General features: G+C 32.4%; 1 protein-coding gene across 1 annotated transcript; it reads left to right on the plus strand.

The window, feature by feature from the left end:
* The first annotated feature begins 1,524 nt into the window (after window positions 1–1,524).
* On the plus strand, window positions 1,525–21,854 carry LOC134706142 (uncharacterized). Its single transcript, XM_063564850.1, has 4 exons — window positions 1,525–1,584; window positions 2,668–3,856; window positions 7,398–7,653; window positions 20,168–21,854. Exons 2-4 carry the CDS (start codon window positions 2,674–2,676, stop codon window positions 21,852–21,854), a joined length of 3,126 nt encoding a protein of 1,041 aa, XP_063420920.1. The 5' UTR covers window positions 1,525–1,584; window positions 2,668–2,673.
* The last annotated feature ends 591 nt before the right edge of the window (window positions 21,855–22,445 follow it).

Here is a 22,445-nt window from a genome sequence, read left to right on the forward strand (position 1 = left end):
CTTTATAAGATTCCGTAAAAGTTTACCAAAAGGTTGCCAATCAGTTCAAGAGATTAGATACAGAAGTTAGAGTAATACACATTATTGTCTACCACCGCTTAAGATAGTGTGACAGTAACTCCGATCATAATTCATACTTGAATTGTCATATTTTTTTGGTCGACGTTCGATTGTTCTCCGAAGGTTATTCGGCTCCATCCACCTTTCGACTTATTAGTTTGAATACTCGTTTGGTATTTTCCGCCTATCTTACATTTGTATACACGTTTAAAAAAAAAATGTGTTTACGTCAGTTTAAGGGGAACGAATTATGATATTATTGTGTGCAGTTGTTTAGGCGTTGACGTATCTAATTTCTTTCCAATTAATCTAATAAGGCCTGTACCTTCAATCAGACCTTCAGACGATCTTTTCGTCTACAAAAGACTAACCAGTGACGCTCGTATCATAATATTTAAAATTGAAATGTTTAAATTTTCAGAGCGGGTCTGGTGATTGTAAATACAGTAAAACGATACGTTCTCACCAAATTAAATTTCCCTAACCTCATATTAAAATGCTAGTTAATCGGGATAGAACAAACATAAAATTGATAATGGGTTGAATTTACTGCTATTTCGCTGAATAAGTAGAGGCTCATCACTTATTTTGAGATCAAATAGTGAAACTGATGATTATGTATCACAATGTAGGCACTTATCTCAGAATTTTTGCTGTCAAACCCACCTTAACTGATTACTAGTATATCGTAAATCTAAATTGATTTGTCTTTACAATGGTGTATAACGCTGAAGAATTGGCAAGAAACGCGTCACGTTTCCTTGTATATCTCGGTTTCCTATTGGTCTATTCTATTAGAAAGTCTAAATGATTCTCAAGAGAGAGTCTGCATGACATTGACGTCATGGGAAATTTGTAACTTATTAGACATACCACAAATAACACTTGTTAGATTTTTTTCACGGTTACGTATATTATACAATTTTACAAACTGTATGATAAGTTCTAATCATACGAAAACACAGTTTTTTTTCTGAAACAATTTTTATAATTAATCATTTACTGCGAGACGTGTATTGCCAATTTTGTGTAGGTCGACGAAATAATTACGATTGACATACTTGGGTAGGATTGCTACGGATGATTCCGACAACAACAGTAGGCGTGTTATACACCATTGTGAAGATAAATTAATCTAGATTTACGACATAACAAGTTTTAGTGGGATTCACAGCCGAGACACGGCATTTTAAATGGAATTTCGTCACCGAATGACATTTTTCTAAAAACACGAGTTAAGTACCCTATGTTATATGAAGGTATATAGGGGAATCAAATTCTGAGACGAGAGCCTGTGTTGTGTATCCTCATTATTTTTCGAACTTCATTCAGCTATTACTTTTTTTTTTTATGAATGATGGAATGTAAGATTATATTGAAGTACGATTTAAATTTTAAGCGCATATTAACTCAAATAGCTTTTAAATATTTGATCGCCTCCCTTTGATTATTTGGAAAATCCCACTGAAAACGAAAGTAAAAGTTGTCTTGGTTGATACCAAAAGAACAACGTAAAAGTGAAAGGTAAGCTTTATTAATATTTTTTTTCTAATATCGCCCAATATAAGTATAAATAAAAACACATTAAGGGTTAAACACACATTGTAAACTGTGTTCTGTATGAACTGTGTCGTCGTGTTCTCTGTGTACTTTCACTTCCATTCGGCAATTTCAAAAAGTCATCCAGACAAAAAACATTTGTTATGTTTTTCAGTATTTATTTTGATATGTTGTGTTTTGTATAATGTTGCTTGTATACTGTTATTTATTTTTGTACTTTTTCGGCATGGTGTTTTCATTGTATTTTCGACTTACGAGTTTTAAAGTCAATTTTGAATATGTCGCCTCTTTTTTACACTCAACGCTGACAAAAATACAGGGATCGTATAAAACAGTGGCCATCTTGATAGAATTTCGCTGTATACGTATATACCAAAAATTAACATCGTTCAAGCTTAATATGCGATTGCGTGAGAGAAATTTAAGTTTGGCTTTGCAATAGTGAAATGGTTGTTTCCGTATATGAAAGTTTACCTTTTCAAAAAAGGTATTGCGTCGTTTTCAACGCTCTCGTTAGTTTATAAAGGTATCGTTTATATTTTTTTATTTACTCTTTTGTGTTGTCGAATAAATACTTCTTTAAAAAGGTGTTACTACAATTATAAGTAATTGCAAGCGAGTCGAGCTTACCGAGGACAATAGTTATATGAATTCATTGAATATGAATCGGAAACGTTTATTTTTACATATATTAAATACTCATTTTGGTATTTTGATTTATTTAAATATCTTGAACATAACATTGTTTATTTTTCATAAGTATTTATTCTTAATTTCAAAAAGTAATCTTTGATTTCCTTATGTGGCGATATTCGAGGTCGGCTGTTACATTAAGGCTATGATTTGAAGAAAAAAAAATGAAATGAGCGTGTTTCTGTACGTTATATTTTAAGTAAAAAGACGAGAGCAATGTCAAGAATCTTTTTTTAAAACCTCCATTTAAGGTAAATGTATGTACACAAATTGCACAATAACAGGGACACAATAAAAAAAGCTATAGGTCAATTTTTTCATACATATCAAAAGTAATATTTGTTGTTCATGCAGGTTAGGATGGCGGATAGTAAATTCTGTACTGGTTGTCAGCGTGGTGAGGAAGACGTTAATGCAGTAGCCTGGTGCAGTGATTGCAGTGAACTTGTGTGTAAGGTTGTTGCTAGAGTTCTCGAAAGGATGTCCCACCCTCACAAGGTAATACCAATGAAAGAAATACAGCAACTTAGTTCCTCGCTTCTTAATTTGTCCAAGAATTGTGAGAATCATCCCGAAGAAAAAAATGTACTGTACTGCTGTCAACATGATAAGGTTATATGTGATTCCTGCGTAACGGTATCACATCAAAATTGCAAGCCTGTCATCTCAATTGAAAAAGCTGCCAGAGGCGTTAAAGTAGGTACAGCCATTTCTGCCCTAGAGCGAAGGCTTGACAACCTAAGTCAAGTTACAGATAGCATACTGAGTCACTCTGAAGCAACACTCGAAGAATTGACAAAAAGTCGAAACAGCATCAAAAAAAGAGTGTCGGAAATCAAACATAAATCTATTTCTCATTTAGAAAAGTTAGAGGCAGATATACATAAAGAAATTGACAATAAGTATAAACATTGTAACGAAACAGTGTCCCGAAATAAAGATAACATCCAGTCCAGTGCGGACTCGTTGTCAATATGGAAGAACGATCTTAAATCACTGAGGCAACATTTATCTGAAATTCATTTATTCCAAATAGTAAAATTTCTAGATGCAAAAACACATCAAAAAGAATTGGAAATCAGAGAGATTCAAAAAGCAACTGTTCCGTTACTAAGATATCACCCTCCTGAGAGTGAGGCAAACATAAATAAATTACTCTCAGACTTTGGTATAATAATGGTAGACAATGTACCAGTACCAAAGCCTGTAGTACTTGATATCGATCAACAAGGTCAGTTTCTTGTCAGAGACTATCAAAAATTATCCTTAACACATTCATTCAAAACCACAAAACTAGGGGATGAAGTGAAAGTATATAGAGGTTGCTTTATTCCTGATAATAGGTTACTCTTTGGTCAGTATGAAAGAAAAAAACTCTTTGTTTGTAAACTTGATGGATACTTACTGAAAATAATTAATTTGGATTATGAACCAGAGTATATAACCTTGTACGACAAGAACCACGCTGTAGTATCTGCAAGTGAAAAGGGTATCCAGATCATCGATCTGACAACATTAAAGCCTGATAGTGCGGTGACTGAAGGTAGATTTTTTTGAATTTAATCTCCCCACCGAACACACACCTATATAATATATCATTGGAAAGAGGAAATCGTTTACTATAGTAATATGCCTGTCGTCAGGACTTGGTATGGTCACATTTTTTTTAAATTGAGGTCAAAGGTCATATGTGAAAATCTGTGAAAATTTGGGAGGGTTTCAATTTTGACATTTTTTTCTATTTCTAAACTCTACGTAAATACAAACGATACTGTTTTGGCTTTATTAATGTTTGTTATTATACATAAACCTTTTAATCATTAAGATTTATTTTATCAAAAAAATCCTAAAACGATGTTTTATAAACAAAACTTTAAAAATTAGTTTTCAACCTATAAAATGTTTAGAGCACCTTAACCTTTTGAAAAATTTCAATTTCAGGTAAAAATCAAGTGTCATGCAGGACAATACTTTAAAATAATTTTTTAAACTATCATATTGGGTGAGGTATCAAATCAAAGCAATAGAACACTACAGTCAAATATGACCTCAAATTGAATTGCGGATACTTCAGGTTTTCGTTGCTTTTGGTTGTTTTTTTCACTATTATTACTGCTTCCATATAGTTTTATCTGTTGTTGCGTATTTTACTCTGGTTAATATCTATTACATTATAAGTTTTGTACCTATATCCCCCCTTTTTTTTCCTTGCAACGTACCACAAACTTCAAAAGTATTCCATATAAAAAAAGAAGATTTGATATGATTGCAATTGAGGCAACCCTCCAAATGAGACATAAATTACCAATACGTCCAGTACGGGCTTCAACAATGAGTAAAATTTATACTGCATAGTCTTCAATTCACGAAATGAATATTGTAAAACAAACGAAAAATCTCTCGACCTGATTGATGTACAAAATGAATAGGAAACAAAAAAATATAGTATATAGAAACATACGACAAACAATGCATTACCGTCTCGTGACTTGAAACAGACACAAACAGAATGTGGCGGGGTTTTACTTTTTTAAGGGCACGCCAACACTCCCCAAACCCGGGGGCTGGGACCGTGTGTTTAAGTTCAACAAGCTCTGTACCTAATCAACCGTTATCTCCATCATCTTCATTTTCACCAAACGTCACAAGACATGTTTTTAATATTTCTATACATTTCACTCATGGCCACAGGTATGCACATGAAAGGTTCTGCTCAAAGCAAACACGTTATTTTGAGTTTTTCTTTACAAGTACAGAAAAGGTATTGTAGGAAGTCCGAAGACATTTGTTCCCAAAGAAATACCAGCTTCAAACCATCCCTTTCAATTCATCCAACTTTGAAGATTTAACAGAGATCTAAAATGGGGTTAAGATGACATCCATACGCTTGTCTGCAAAGATGATGGGGAAACATTATGCATGAGACATACACACTATCTTGATTTCGCCCAATTTCATGGTTGGCAACACATTAGATGTAGCGTCGCACTCTACTTTAAGAAGCATAAAATCCATTGGCATTCAATATTTCAACAAGGTGTTTCCAACCAAAATCATGGTACATTTGTAAAGCCAATCCTAAGTGAAAAGGATTAAAAAAAAATGGTCACACAAACGGTTGACCCAACAATTGCTTAAGCAATTACGCAATTTCTGTGATGCCATTTCCTGAGAATAGTCTTGGCTATGCAGTTTCATCGAGTTACCATAAAATTAATTGCAATAAAGACGAAGGCATTGACTGAATTGAAGAAGAAAGAGACAATTTATCCGAAGTTGGGAATACTTCTGTAGAGTTTGTAGAGCTGTCTTTTCTATTGTATACTTGCAGTGGAATGACATATCTGTCCGTTATTTGTGTCTATTACATTTGACATAAAAATTTTGAGTTCAGTTTTCAATCGACTAACAGCTGATATGGCATCTCAAATAGTTATTTTGCTACAAAATATTGTTATATTTGCCTTGAACTTGTTGAAGTTGTTTGACAACTGAATTTCTATAGAAATCAATGAGTTAAGACTGCATTTTAAGTAGAATATTTTAAATTAGAATCAGCTGGAAGAAAAGATCTAAGTAGTATATTTATCTGGTAACGGTGTCATGAGGAATGACCATTACATCGTTGTCAATTGCCAAAATAAAATTAGTAAAAGCAGTATCGTGATCTGATATATCTGCTTTTTTTTCGTTTTTAGCAAATAATTTGTAATGCAACCAAAATGACAGAGTGCTCAAGAAGTTTAAAAGATGGACGGGAAACTATTTCAACTTTAACTTTATCTGACACGGTTAAAACATTCTTAATACGCTCATCTGATTCAAACTTGAGTAGTTTTTTATCTCTCTAAAATGTTTTGTTGCAACAAAATATACAAGCGCTCCAGTTGAACGTCTGCATTGTAGAACGCGTACACATACCCGAAACTGAGGGACAACAGTCCGATAATTGTATGTCGTCATTAAATATCAGATTAGAAGCTTCCTCGCTCTAAAAGGGGGGACAAATATGTTTACTTGTGTAACTTTTGAAGCATGAAAAATGATACACAGCCTGCACGGAGTTCTGTAAATTAACAGCTTTCGCATGAAACAGTTTGATGTTCACCTCATCTAATCTTTTATTCAATACAGATACAAAAATCGACTTTCCTATACTGGGAAATTGACTCAAAATTTCAGTCCATTTTTTTCAATTTAACAACTTTTGTCTTTTCTTTGGACTTAATGGAGCAAGTTGAAACATACTTGACATATCACGGAATATTTACTGAAACTATCCGTCAATTATTTTGATTTTACATTTAGACTTTTCTGACAAAGTATATTTAATGTTTTATAACAAAAAAACAGAGAATATAAACACATACAAACAAAGAATGTAGCATATATCAGTGCAAATATGTGTGTATATACTAGCGAAGAGGTAGTAATATCATATATCAGTTGAGAGCAAATTATTGACTAATATACAAAATGTGACGGAAGGCAAGTGATTAAGTTCCGTGTTGAAATTGAAGTTTTTTATTCCATTCTTTTTCCATTGATTTCTTAAGGTTTTTTTCATATTTTGGTTCCGAAATTTTTATCACTGATTAGTTTTATGAAATACTATATGCTAAAAATATTATGGAATAGTTTTTATCGCTACTATGAAGAAGAAACTAAAGTTTGTGTCTGAATTTGCAATTAAAAATACCTCAATTTTTAACAGTCTAAACTTTGCAAATTTTATAGAGTATAAGAAAATGAAATACTAAATAGAATATTTCGATATATGAAAATAGCTTCAGGAAAAACTAATTCAGTTAAATGTAAGTGAACATACACAATTTTTCATTTTGAAAAAGGGGGGTTGAAACTCTCCAATATACTACTAGTCATTAAAACGACTTTTTAGAAAAATGTGACCGTACGAAATTCTGACGACAGGGCAAAAACTTAAGAAGACATATTTGTCTTTAAGTTAAGACCATTTTTAGCCGTGTGTTATTTGGGGAGATTAAACTCGCGATCTAGACGACTTTTTACACTTCTGTCACCGCACTATGATAGGATAATTAAAGTTACGGGATATTGTACAGGTATCACCTGTGTAAAGGATAATATCTGGATAAAGAATCAATCCAAAACACTAACCTTAGTAGATATCAATGGTAAATTTCTTAACACAATACAAACATCATTTGATCCTTGGGATATCTGTGACAACAAAGATGGTGATGTCTATTGTACAGACCGTTGTAGTAATAAAGTCTTTATCGTTACATCAGATGGAAAAGAACGTGAAATATACAGCAGCCCTGACTTGAAAAACCCTATAGATAACCATGGGGATGTGTATGTAGCTGGAAAGAATTCGACCAACATACATAGAATATCACGTGATGGACAGAAACATGATATTGTCCTGACAGCAGACGATGGTATCGATAATCCGACCGGTTTATCTTACAACTGTGAAACGGGTGAACTATTACTTATTAACAAAAATTGGACATCTATCGAAGTTTTTAAAACACAATGAATACTTACTCATTAGAAAAACAACTGAACTGTTTGCAATGGTGAAGAAAATAATTATTTTTGGGTATTATTTAGAAATATCTGCAATGAAATAATAACAATAATTATTATAAAAAAAAAAAATGTCACGTAATATTTAAGCTCTTCAATGTTTTGTTTAACCATATAGGATATGATAATTATATTTCTAAAAACAATACAAGTTCTGAAAAAGGTAATAGTAGTATACTGCAGTTCAAAAGTACAAATCATGGTCACAAAACAAAAATCAAGAGAACATCGTAACAACAGAAACACTAAACTGCTTCAAATCAAACACCAACATATATAAAAACGGACTATCTAATAACGACGGCCATATTCCTGACTTGGTACAGGAATATGGCTGATTAAATCTGGTTAAACATGTATCTAAAACTAAAATTGTAACCATTGCTCATCGAACATCCAATGGAATTTGTGTAAAGACGGCATTAATATACAGAAAAAAACACGACTTCGTGCCATGCCAAAAAATAGGTATCGACAGATTGTAGTACCATGAGTGTGCATATGTTTAAAACAATGACATTTGTTTGAATTTATTTAACTGGTAACAAAATGAGTATTTATACCAATTAAAACTATATTTCACCCGGTATAACCCCGATACAAATGAAGCCGGACGTTGACGCGTTCGAGGCGATAATCTGGACAATTTTTTGGATGACAACAATTTCGAATGCCTCTCTAGAACGTATTTGAGTATATACAAATAAGACAATGTGCAAATTAGTTTATTTATGCAATTATACAGTTGTTGTAAGTTTTAAATATTGCATATAACATTTGATAATACAATTTCATATGTTTTATGAGATAAACAATGCTGAATATCTTTTCTTGCATACATTTTTGCGTATCAAAACCTTAAGTAATAATAAATAACTACACGTTGAATTACAACGTGCCTTCAAATGTTCCCTCGAACTCAGAATAAACGCAATATCATACTTCATAAGTTTTCTCTTACTGTATCGTTCGTCTCATCAAATGTGTTGAGTTCGTTGTACGTTTTTTAAATAATCACTGTACAGTTCGTTGACAAAACACGTCATGAATCATTTTCTCATTAAGGTATTCGAGATGGCATCGGCGACCCTTTTTCTGTATTGTATTGTAAATTTCTATCAGTTAACTTAGTCGAAGTAGTGTACGTAACATATCAGTTATCCAAAGCCAAAATTACAATGTTTAACCAGTGTACATCTGACAGGAATGTTTCTATTGAAAATTTGGACTTTCAGCGTTATTCCAGATGAAACAAACTGTTAATAAATATATTCCAGAAGAAATAATGTTTCAAAAACTATAGTACAGCAAAAAAAACAACTGTAATGACTCTTATTTATCACAATTTGAGGCTCTTCCAAATGCCGATGTTAATATAAATTCGCCTAAACGAAAGCAGCCGTAGGAGCTCGTTGAATTTAATTTGCCGATTGCCTTTGATGGCAATCCTACGGAAGCGTATTAGGGACATAGAAAAACATATAATTGGCCGTGAACTTTATTTTCAAAGTCGAAATTTTGACATTTAACATCGCGAAATTTTGACTACAACTTTTTTAAAACTCGAAATTTCTACTTCATAAAAAGTCAAAATTTCAACTTTAAACTCAAAATTTCGACTTTTTCTAAACTCGAAATTCCATCTTTAAAATCTCGAAATTTTTATTTCAAAGTTAACATTTTGACTTTTGAAATCTCGAAATTTTGACTTTTTCTAATAACTTTGAAAACTTTGATTTTAGTATTCAAAGACAGTCATTATAATTTTAAAAGGAGTAGACATGGACGCAAATTATTAAAGCGTCATCTACACATTTTTGCAATTTATATTCAGAAATTGGTTTTGTTCTTTAGTTAAGATCAGTTAGTATTTAATATTGAAGAGTGTCTTTCGGAAAGAACCTGCATTTTGAAAGAACATTTTTTTTCTCCATATTCCATGTTTTAGTTTCCACGTCACTGTCATAGGATCGACAATCTGATGATATTTTGCATCACAGTTTCAAAGGCCTGTTTGGATACCCAATAGCAAGTCACTGACTTTGCCTTGTTTAAAACAATGGTAAATCAAGTAGCAAAAAATGCCATGCATATTCAGAACAATCAATGAGCTGCTCAGTTTTCCAGTTTGGAAATTTTGAATTGTTGGTTCTTTTTTCTGGAACATTGATTAAACCGTACCAGTTGGCATTCTTATGACAAAACTATTAACCCTAGTCTTTATATATTAGACTGTTGAATAAAAGTATGTCGTAATATAGGTGTGTCGGAATAACGAGGTTGTCTTGATACACATATATCATGTATATGAAGTCCAGACTTGAAATATGTATTTGTACGAGAAACATATTTTATTTATTCTTCGGCAAAAAAAAGATTTTCTATCTAAAATAACCTCTTTAAAATGGATTAGTTTATTAAAATATGCTTATCAAATTTATGATGTATATGGCTCTCCGCTCTATATAAATGACTGTTAATGTGATAGACGCAAACGTTTAAATACTGAGGAAAATCGAAATTTTGAGTTTTAAAAAAGTCGAAATCTCGACTTTAAAATAAGTCGAAATTTCGAGTTTAAAATAAGTCGAAATTTTGAGTTTAAAATACGTTGAAATTTCGAGTTAAAAATAAATCGAAATTTCGAGTTTAAAACAAGTCGAAATTTTGAGTTTAAAATACCTTGAAATTTCGAGTTTGAAATAAGTCGAAATTTCGAGTTTGAAAAAGTAGAAATTTTGTGTTTAAAGTTGAAATTTTGACTTTTTAGAAAGTCAAAATTTCAAGTTCAAGTCAAAATTTCGGGATTTGAAAAGTCAAAATTTCAAGTTGTAGTCAAAATTTCGAGATTTGAAATGTCAAAATTTCGACTTTGAAAAAAAAGTTCACTGCCAACTTTATTTTTTCTATGTCCCTAATACGCTTCCGTACAATCCAACTGGTTTTTTTGTTGTTGTTCTTTTTACATATAAAACTTTATAGATGTGGTGTGTTGGCCAGTGAGACAACTCTCCACCAAAGTTTAAATGAAGTATGTGTATAAAGCAATTATTATAGTCCAACGTACAACATTCAACGATGAAGTAATCCTATCTATACCATATAGTTGGCTATAAAAGGCTCCGATATATATATAAAAAAAGGTGGGAAATTTAAAACCAGAAAACTAAGTCAGGAGCCTGCAATTCGGTGGTTGTCGTTTGTTAATGTGTTACATGTTTGTTCTTCGTTCTTTTTTTTTAACATAAATCAGGCCGTTTGTTTTTCCGTTTGAATAGTGTTACATTATTATTTCGGGGACTTTTATAGCTGACTATGTAGTATTGGTCTTGCTCATTGTTGAAGGCCGTACGGTAATCTATAGTTCCTGTCTCATTTGGTCTCTTGTGGTGAGTTGTTTCATTGGCAATCATACACCATCTTCTATTTTTATAATATATGTAACACTCCAAAACGTGTCCGATTCCCCCAAACGTGTCTATTCTCCCCAAACGTGTCCATCATATTCAACGTTTCCCAAACGTGTCTGATTTCATGACATCCAAACGTGTTCAATAATATTATTATTTGCCAAAGCATGTCCACCTTTAAACGCCAGAACGTCTTTTAGCGCTAATACTTGCATCGCCTAAATGAAATCGCTGATAACGTTTACGGCAATTCTATTGTGGGGTACACAGGTGATGAAGTTGTCATTTATTGGCACCAGTTAGGGTAAGGCCGGTTTAAAAGGATTATCGTAATTCCAAATTGAATCTGTTATTGTAAATAAACTTTCGACTTTCATACTCATTAGGTGCGAACATACACATAATTCTAGAGTTGAATTTACTTTTAACTTTGTAAATTATTTTGTACTTTGTATTTATCCGAATATTGCACGGCGGGCTTAGAGCAGCATTTTTTTCACTTTTGTTTACAGTTCTCAATTTGAATTATGTGTATTTGGAAAGCTCATTAAACCATACAAGGGCAATCAGGTTTTTAATAAATTTAAGGTTTCCAGCATCACTAAAGACACACGATCCCGAGACAAAGCATCAAGTGTCATATATTTCATGCATTGGTTTGATAAATCCTTTTTGTTTATATGAATTTTATGTGATCAACGCCGGTTGTTAATGATTACCGTAATTGCAAATCTAATTTATACTGTATAAATTAAATTTAGACTGTTGATTGCGTATTGTCCAGTTGCAAGTACTGTATACATATTTCGAGCGAACATAGTTTTACAAGTTTTAATGTTTTATATTTGCTGTATAGATTAACTTTAGACTGCCGATGGCGTATTTCCAGTTGCAAGTGTTTCATGCATATGTAGAGAGAACATACAAGTTTTAATGTTTGTACAGTTTTACTTTTGACTGTTGATTGCGTATTGTCCAGTTGTCAGTATTTCATACCTATTAATAGAGAACATAGGCTACAAGTTTTTGAGTTTTTAAATTTGTACTATATAAATTAACTTAAGACTATTGTTTGCGTATTATCAAGATGTCCAGATTGTTTCGTGAAAATAAAAAGAAAACATGTAAGTTTTAATGCGTAGGGAAAGGGACATTTTGAAAAAGCTCAAACACATCAAACGAATTAATAACAACTGTCGTATTCTTGACTTGAAACCACGGGTATCACCAGCCCAGTAATCAACACTTCGGTGTTGACATGAATATCAATAATGTGGTCATTTTAATAAATTTCCTGTTACAAAACTTTGAATTTTTCTAAAAAAAACTAAGGATTTTCTTATCCCAGGTATAAATTACCTTAGCCGTATTTGGCACAAATTTTTTGAATTATGGATCCTCAATACTCTTCAACTTTATACTTGTTTGTTTTTATACATATTTTGATATGAGCGTCACTGATGAGTCTTTTGAAGACGAAACGAGCGTCTGGGGTACTAAATTATAATCCTGGTACCTTTGATAACTATTGAAACAGGCATTTTTCTTACGGCTCGCGAAATTTAACATTCTCTCGACTGGTATTTTTCGAAAATATCCCTCCTTAACATGATATATCTGTTTAAAATGGGGGATTTAACCTGGTTTTATAGCGCTAAATCTCTAACTTCCATGAGTCACATCAAATAATAGACGCTTTCTTTATGTTGGACAATCGATTTAATGAAACAAAAGAGGGGCAAACTCTTTCAATTTGTCTTTTAGTTTGGAATGAGAAATATTTGTGTAAAGTTTAGAAAAGTCAAATGTTTGATACTTTTGCACGTTGAAAAAATCTTAAATTGGTATCTGATTCACGCCAATAAGCATTGAAGCCCGGCTTTATTTGCTGATAAATCGATTGATAAGTCGATGTTTATAATTTAGAAAGAGGTTTAGTGGAGTTTTACCCGCACAATAATGTTGTTTGTTGTTTATAAGGTGTGTAAGATCCAGTTCGTGAAACGTTTTGTCAATAAACTCGTCATAGAAACCAGGATTGAAATTTTATATTTACGCCAAACGCGCGTTTCGTCTACAAAAGACTCATCAGTGACGCTATAATAAAAAAAAAGATTTAAAGGCCAAGTAAAGTACGAAGTTGAAGAGCATAGAGGACCAAAAATTCATAAAAAGTTTTGCCAAATACAGCTATGGTAATTTATTCCAGAGGTCGAAAACCCTTAGTATTTCAAAAATTCAAAATATTGTGTACAGTTAATTCATAATTTTGAACATATCAATGATATCTCAAGTCAACACAGAAGTGCTGACTACTGGGCTCAAACGATAGTATAGATTACATTACAAAATCCCTGACCATGCTCATTGTTGACAGGTTACGTTTAGTTATTTTTAGCGCAATGTTATACCATATGACCATTAAAATAGTAAACGACATAATTTCCTTTCAAAAGTGTTTTGGTTTATATCAAGACGAAAAATGAAAAAGTTCTTTCAAAGAAGGAAAAGGTAAGAAACCTTAATGGCTTATTTTATTATCGGCCATGCTATGATTCGAAATTCTATCAAAGATCTAACAGGCTATTATTTGAACTTGGAATTATATTTAATTATGGATTTTGCATTACTTCTTGTGCTTGAAATTTTTAATAAATTCCATGTTTATTCTGTACTTTTATGTTTTGTACGGTGCACAGCACTTTCTGTTACAAAGAAGATAGTACATTTTCAATAGAACTAACTGTGCTGCGCACAACACTATCTATACAAAATACATTTTATTAAAAGTTTTGTGAACCGCTCATAACAGTATAATACCAAATTAACATGGAATTTATTAAAAATTCCAAGCACAAACATTATGCAAATTCCATAATCAAAATTAATTCCAAGTTCAAATAGCCTGTCAAATATAAATTTAAATGATGTAATTGACACATCGAAGCAGTGTATCAATTTCACATAATGTGAAATAAAAAAAAATGTTTTTCGTTATTATCAAATAGTTATCAAAGGTACCAGGATTATAATGTAATACTCCAGACGCGCGTTTCGTCTACAAAAACTCATCAGTGACGCTCAGATCAAAATACAAAATTATTTGGACCACGTTTATGTATAAATGAGATTTTGAATGAGAAATTAAATTCAAATTGTTTTAAGTATCACCTGTATTCACGGTACAATAACACGAGTGTTGATTTCTTATATATCAATGAAAAAAAGGAAACATTGGATAGTTTAATTGGTTGCGATTAAAACACATGTATCAATTTTGTATTAATATGTTTGACCAAATTAAAGTGATCTTATTGAACTTTCAATGGATCGTTCGTCCTCGTACCCCAATGTTGAAAAATCTGTCATAGGTAGCCAAAGTTCTTTCTATTCAAGTCCAGTTTATTCTAGCTCATAGGTGAATTCCATGAGCTCAGTCTAGTGCAATCAAAATGCATGTAAAAGAAAAATAAATTCAAGCCGTTAGATAATTTGAAATACTTGTAAATAATCATTGGAGAAAAAAAATGTTGAAGTCGTCAGGTGACAATAAAGATATGATGATAGTGGTATGTATCACTATAAGACTTAGTGGCAAATTTTACAATTAACGGCAGTTTCAACTAACAATGATTCTAATGAGCTGAGAGTCTGTTATGATTTAAGGTGGTATCGGAGTCTAAAATAAAAATGATAGAATTTGTTCATACTTTGCCAAAACGTAGTATCTATTGATATATGTCGAAAAATATAATAAAAATGATAGGTCACCGCGCATTTTCTCTAGCTACAGGATGTGACAAAATGACACATTTTGTATGGATTATACAGGAAAAAACACCATTTTGGGATTAGAAACTAACCAAAATGATAGAATTGTTAAATACTTAAGGAAAAGATAGCTTTCAGGCAATTCTTTAAGAATATCAAAAGAAAAGATATGGTCACCGTACGTTTTCCCCGGCTAAAATACAAAATAGGAAAATTCCATGAAGTTTCCTTCAGAAAATGCACTGTTGTAGAATTTCCTCCCCTTAAAATGCAAATTTAAAAAAAACAAAAAAAAACAACCAAAATTAATCAGCATTTGCAAGTTATATTCTTATTAATTGACTCTTTTAAATGAAAATTCACATTAAATATCTACATTCCTGCATCAAATTTTGCTGACTTGATAGAAAATCTGGACCTTTGGTTCTCTGTTTTGTACAATCCAAGATGGAGGGAGACACCCATACCACCTTTAAATATTAAAATGACAATAAAGTGGATATGAGATCAAACATACAAACACTACAGAATATATGGTTCGCGACGTTGTATTTAAGGAAATTGTATAGACTAAATTACAGGAATACTTTAATATCATTCCAGTGGTTACGTTCGTATAGGCGTGTATAAAATAAGTATAGTATTTCGTTGTCAACAATTAGACGATACTATTGTGCATTCAAAGTCATAAACCGTATAAAAAATATCCTGATATAATAATGCAAATTTACTAAATATTACTAAAACGAAAATATGGGGAATACGTCAGTGGGTCAGTGATCAAACTTTTTAAATTTCCAAAAAGAGGTCTAGTGAAAAACATATCTTGTATATTACCATTTAAATTGAATTTCGATTTAAGGTTCGTAAAACAATTAAAGGTCATTATGGTTTGGGTTACAATTTATATATATTTTTGAAATGAACAATACTAAGTATTGCGATTTAAAAAAGTCATACTTAGAGTTTCAGGTCGTGTTTTATTAGCTTCATCATGCTGAATTTCTAAGTAATTAAAAAGTCAGCAAAGTGTGAAAAGCAACAGAATGTTAAGGTGGTATGGGAGTCTAAAATAAAAATGATAGAATTTGTTCATACTTTGCCAAAATGTAGTATCTATTGATACATGTTAAAAAATATTATAAAAATGATAGGTCACCGTGCATTTTTTCAAGCTACGGGTCGTGACAAAATGACACATTTTGTATGGATTATACAGGAAAAAACACCATTTTGTGAATAGAAACTAAACGAAATGATAGAATTGTAAAATAAATTAGGAAAATATAGCTTTCAAACAATGCTTTGATAATATCAAAATAAAAGATAGGGTCACCGTGCGTTTTTTCCGGCTAAAATACAAAGTAGGAAAATTCCATGAACAATCTAACAGAAAATGCACTGTTTTAGAGTTACCGCCCCTTAAAATGACAATTTCGAAATATTTAAAAACAACCAAAAAAAATCTACACTTGTACATAGATTTATATTTATAAGTTATATTCTTATAAATTGGATCTTTTAAATGTAAAAACACATGAAATATCTGCATTCTTGCATCAAATTGTGCTAATTTGATAGAAAATATGGACCTTAGATTCTTTGTTTTTTACAATCCAAGATGGCGAAAGACACCCATACCACCTTAACCTTGTTTTATAGCTAGCTAACCATTCCATTTATATGACAGTCGCACAAAATTCAGTAATATAGATACAAGGATAAGCGTTGATTCTAGAAAAGAAATCACGAACCCGGAAGACAGTAGAAAGGTCGATGGAATTTTCGTGGAAAGTGGGCGGAATTGCAGTTGTGCCAGTTGAAGCATATCCGTTCACATCTGTGACATATATATTTCATTATTTGAAATAAAAATATTCAAATCTTGGTATTTATAATGAGTTTTTGCTATATATATTTGAAAAGAAAGGATTCAGCATCCTTGATTCAAATATCAGACCAGTTTCTATTATCAGTTGTGATGGGGAAGTAATGAAAAGAGTTGTTATAAGCACTGGTGTAACCAAAAACTCGCGAACACATTGCTTACAATGAATATAATCCGGATTTCTACTGGTAAATTCAACTTCATCTTCAACTCTTAAGAAACAAGGATCTTCACGGATGCCCTTCTCGCATCATTTTCAGTGGACAGTGGAATTGGGGAGAAAATCGGTTAATTTGGTATTAAAGTTAGAAAGATCATAGCATAGGGAAAGTTTCAAGTTGATCGGACTTCAACTTCATCATAAACTACCATGACCAAACACCAAAGGACAGATAGACGAAGAAACGAACGGACGAACGAACGGACGGACGCACGAACGAACGAACGAACGGACGGACGCACGAACGCACGAACGCACAGACCAGAAAACATAATACCCCTCTACTATAGTAGGTTGGGCATAAACAAAATACCAAAAAAATGTTTTGTTTCTTGTTACTTCTCTAACGCATTTGACAAAGTTTGACATTGCGGTCTTATTTACAAACTTAAAGCCTATGGTATTTAAAGAAATATATTACAGCGGCTAAAAGATTATCTGCATACTAGAAAACATCGAGTTGTATTGCTTATTTCGTTTTTTTTTTCCTTTTGTAATGTATCAGCAGGTGTATCCCAAGGATCTGTTCTATGCCATCTCTTTGTTTTATATTTTAATGATATTTCTGACATCACTGGGTTAGCTATTTGCAGATGACACATCATTCAATTATTCTAGTCATGTTGCAAAAAAAAAAGATTTAAAATGTGAACAACCACGATCTGAAAGAGGTTTATGATTGGTCAACTTCGTGGCTTATGTCATTTAATATTGACGGAATAGAAATAATGATATTTTAAAATATTGAGACCTGAACTTTCCCCCATATAATGTAAATTCATATTTTAGCATGCAAACTGGAATATTCATAATTACAAGTGAAAAATGTGTAAAATTTAACACAAGTTTTTTCAGACCAGTTGATGAATATGCTACGGTAGTGTGCGTTAAGTTATACAAATTAGTTATAAAACTTGCAATTTGATGCTGCCAGCATGTAACAGGTCGACAAATTTTAACTTAAATTTAGACTCTGTACACTGAGGTTGAAAAAAAAATCTTTATATTGAGGACGACGAAGAATACAGATGTTATATTATATTAATCAAACCAAGCACGTGGGTACCTGTGAAATATTTCCCCCTTGTCCTCCTCATCTGTACAAAGTACATATAACTATCAACTGCGAAATGGTAAAAGATCATGGTTCCATTTTATAGACCTTCCCTTACTTCTAGATTTTTTATTCTATACAAAAAACCAACATTGAAAAATTGATTTACATATTCGCAACAGCAAATCTTAATCTATATATATGACAGAATTGAAAACAAATGTACTTTTCAGAGTAAAATTGTAACGTATTGTCACTTAATGAGTGAACGACACAGTTTTACTCTGTTGTTCGTGTCAATGTCACTTCTCTGATTACAATCAAGACTTAACAGTTGATAGCTTTGAACTTGTAAATGGATATTCGGGCATCCTAATATCAAGTCGGTTGGTGCGATAACTGAGTAGGGCTGGGATTCTTAGATAATATGTGCCAACTTGAATCATACCTATACTGAAAAGACATGCTTAAAATACTCACTTTAGTTTGTCATAGCTTTTCATAAAGCCATGGATGATAAACTACTTTTTTATATCACTTCTTAGTCTAAGCCACTGCTCTACTTGTGACCGCTGCTTATAAACTACTTACTTGTCTGAGCGACTGCTTTACTTGTGCCCACTTTTAGTTCATGTTATCCGAAGGACGTCTTCGAATTCTACTATCCTACTGCCAAAACTGTGAATGCCGTCGTTTTGTACTAAAAAGTTGACTCGTCTAAACAATAGACTCGCCCAGAACTATATTATTCCTAAGCACAGTAACAAATAAAAAAACGTTATTTTGACGGTGATTTGTATACAGCTGATCGCGATAATTCCGAATTTATAGTTGTATAAATGGGTGATGCATTTTTAAGATAAGTAGATTTGTTCAAACTTAAAAGGGTACAAAAACTTAATATGTCTGAACCTATTAAACTGAATTACATACTCCTTAACAAAAAATGTCTATTTTTTGTACGAGCTCGTAGACTTTTCTGTAATTTTGAAATAATTTGTCTCATAAGAAGTATTCTACTTTGTTATAATCTTTTTAAATGGGCGAATTGTTTTAATTTGAATTTATTGTCCAAAGGAAATGCATTACGAAATAACTATGTTCTCGGGCAAGGTAAAACGGTTAACAAATCGAAGACGAAAATAAACAATAGGTGCATAAATCGAGTAATGAATGATTGTTGTTTTCTGAAGACGTGAAATTAGCTAGAAAAAAGGTTTAACAATTGAACAACGATATTTTCTCTGCTGTCCAAGGAAACTTACACATTTTCGATGTTATACCTAATTCATTTAAGTTTCATTTGTACACAAACTAAGGGCAACTGTCGTGAATCCTATAAAAGTGAAGGAATATGCAATTTTAACAAAGAACTGAAATGCTTTCATTATAATACATTTTCAGGCAGATATAATTAAAATAATGGTACCAATTTTCTTGCACCAGATGCGCATTTCGACAATACATGTCTCTTCAGTGATGCTCGTGGCCAAAATATTTGAAATCCAAAGCTTACATAAAAGATGAAGAGCTATTATCCAAAAGGTCCAAAAAGTATAGCAAAATTCGTTAAAGGATTCAGAGCTTTGCATGAGAGAGATACATTCCTTAATTTATGATAATTTCTATTAAATACGGTATTTAATTACGCATATGTATTCTGTGGTCACAAATTTAGTGGTATTGATATGTTATACAATTGTTGTATACATTGAAAACATGGCAATAACGATAAGTTTGTCATCCAAAAAGTAGCTTCCACACATTATTCCTTCATATCTAATGTTTTCGTTTCAACTGTTTTTTCTAGTCGTCCTAAGGTACATTTTTATTTTTATTTCAATATAAGATAGTTTTGCTTTCATATGATGATAGGTGCAATAGTCTTTTCATATTTTTTTCACTACCAGGTTCATATTTTGTTTATATTACAGACGATCAGATAGTAGGTTTTGTGCTGGTTGTCAGCGTGATAACGAAGACATTAAAGCAGTATCATGGTGCAGCGACTGCTGTGAATTAGTATGTAAAAAATGTGCTAGAGTTCACGAAAGGATGTCCTCACCCCATAATGTTGTACCAATAAAAAATATACCACTCAGTTCTTCGCTTTTCAATCTGTCCAAGAACTGTGAATTTCACCCCGAGCAAAGGATTGTAATGTACTGTAGTCAACATGATAAAATGGTATGTGACTCGTGTGTACCTAAATCACACCCGAATTGTAAGCCTATCATATCAATCGAAAAAGCTGCTAGAGGCGTAAAAGATGGCAGTGCTATTTCTGACATAGAGAGAAGGATAGACAACCTAAGCAAAGTTACAGAGAACATAGTGAGTCAAAATGAGAAAACTCTTGAGGATTTGAAAGAAAGCCGGGACGAATTTAAACAAAATGTGTCGGTTTTCAAACTGAATGTTGCTGCTCAGTTGAATGAGCTAGAAGCAGAAACACATAGAGACATTGAGTCTAAATACATGCATTGTAACAGGACTGTTTCGAAAATGAAAGATAACCTTCAATCAAACGCTGATTCACTGTCGAATTGGAAACGCGATTTTGAATCGCTTAAGCAAAACACATCTGAAAACCATTTATTCCAGGCAATAAAATTTCTAGATGCAAAATGTCATCAAAAAGAATTAGAAATAAGAAAAATCCAAACAGCCCCTCTTCCAACCCTAACATATCATCCTTCCGATTCAGAATCCAACATTAAGAACTTCTTATCAGACTTGGGAACGATTACAGTGGACGACGTTCTAGTTCAAATGCCTGCACTAGCTATTGATCAACAAGGACAGTGTCTTGTCAAATCCCATGGAGAAAAAAGAATGTTGTCGTTGGTGCATTCATTTCAGACCACACAATTAGGTGATGGAGTGGCTATTTACAGAGGGGCCTTCGTTCCAGGAAGAAGGTTGGTCCTTGGTCAACGTGCAATCGGAAAAATGTTTGTTTGTGAATTTAATGGATCAATCTCAAGTAAAATATCTTTGGATTATATACCAGCATGCCTTACCATGTACGACAGTAACCATGTCTTAGTATCTGGTGCCAAAGGAGGTTTCCAAAACTTTGATCTTACAACATTGAGTCCTGGTAAGGAAATAAGCATTCAGGAGTTATGCAGAAAAATAAATGATAAAGACTGTTGTAGAGGAATAACAAGTGTAAAGAAAAATATCTGGATAAAGAATAAAAGTAAAACTCTGACCAAGGTGGATATAAATGGTAAAGTTGAGAAAACTATAAAAACAACATTTGATCCATGGGATATATGTGCCAATGAAGATGGTGATCTCTATTGTACAGATGCAACTAGTGATAAAGTCTACGTCGTTATGTCGGATGGAAAAGAACGAGAGATATACAATAGTCCTTACCTAAAAGGTGTTGAGAGTGTGGCTGTAGATTACCGTGGGGATGTGTATGTAGCAGGGAAAGGATCGAACAACATCCATAGAATATCTAATGATGGACAGGCAAATATTGTCTTGACAGCGAACGATGGTATTGAATTACCGGCCGGTTTATTCTTTAACAATGAAACAGGAGAACTATTGGTTATAAACAACAATCATAAATCAATCAACATTTTCAAATACACTGACCAATGACAGTTAACCAATATATCGAACCGATGGAGCAAATGAACTGATAAGTGCGCAACAGTTAAACAATGTTTTCGATGAAATATTTATCATATAAATCATACTGCTGTATGAATGGTTTTCAACTACTAAGAAGTCATTTTTGGGGCCCATTATAGCTTCCTGTTACTTGGATAGAAAGTTGTCTCATTGGTACTCATACCACATATTTTCATATCTACATACAATGAAAACATGTTATGTGGCATCATGTGGCTCTTTCGATTCATTTTTAGGGATGAAGGAAGTCAATTATGTAGCACTGATTGGATATGCAAGTTTATTATAACTTTGGCACATGCATTTATAAAGAGTTATTTTCATTTTTCATTATTCACCAAAAAACCTACTATGTGTATATTTACCACTGGGAAAGGTGTCGGTTAATAATTGATCTTTATGTTGCTACAGATACTTTATATAGTACCAATAGGAAATAAACTCATCATAGATACCCATATCATGCCACCACTGATCTGTAATTTCTCAGACAAGAATATGATTAAATTCTCACAATTCTTTATAAAAATAGTAGCAAATTCATAAAATGTCGAGAAA

This window comes from Mytilus trossulus, chromosome 2 (genome assembly GCF_036588685.1).
Source record: "Mytilus trossulus isolate FHL-02 chromosome 2, PNRI_Mtr1.1.1.hap1, whole genome shotgun sequence".
Lineage (NCBI taxonomy): Eukaryota > Metazoa > Mollusca > Bivalvia > Mytilida > Mytilidae > Mytilus > Mytilus trossulus.

What these genes read in the sequence shown, in the direction of transcription:
- LOC134706142 (XM_063564850.1), top strand. Translation starts at nt 2,674, where the DNA reads ATGGCGGATAGTAAATTCTGTACTGGTTGTCAGCGTGGTGAGGAAGAC. An exon ending in TGATAGTGCGGTGACTGAAG is followed by an intron (nt 3,857 to 7,397) that starts GTAGATTTTTTT and finishes GATATTGTACAG; the next exon opens with GTATCACCTGTGTAAAGGAT. An exon ending in ATAGATAACCATGGGGATGT is followed by an intron (nt 7,654 to 20,167) that starts GTATGTAGCTGG and finishes TTTATATTACAG; the next exon opens with ACGATCAGATAGTAGGTTTT.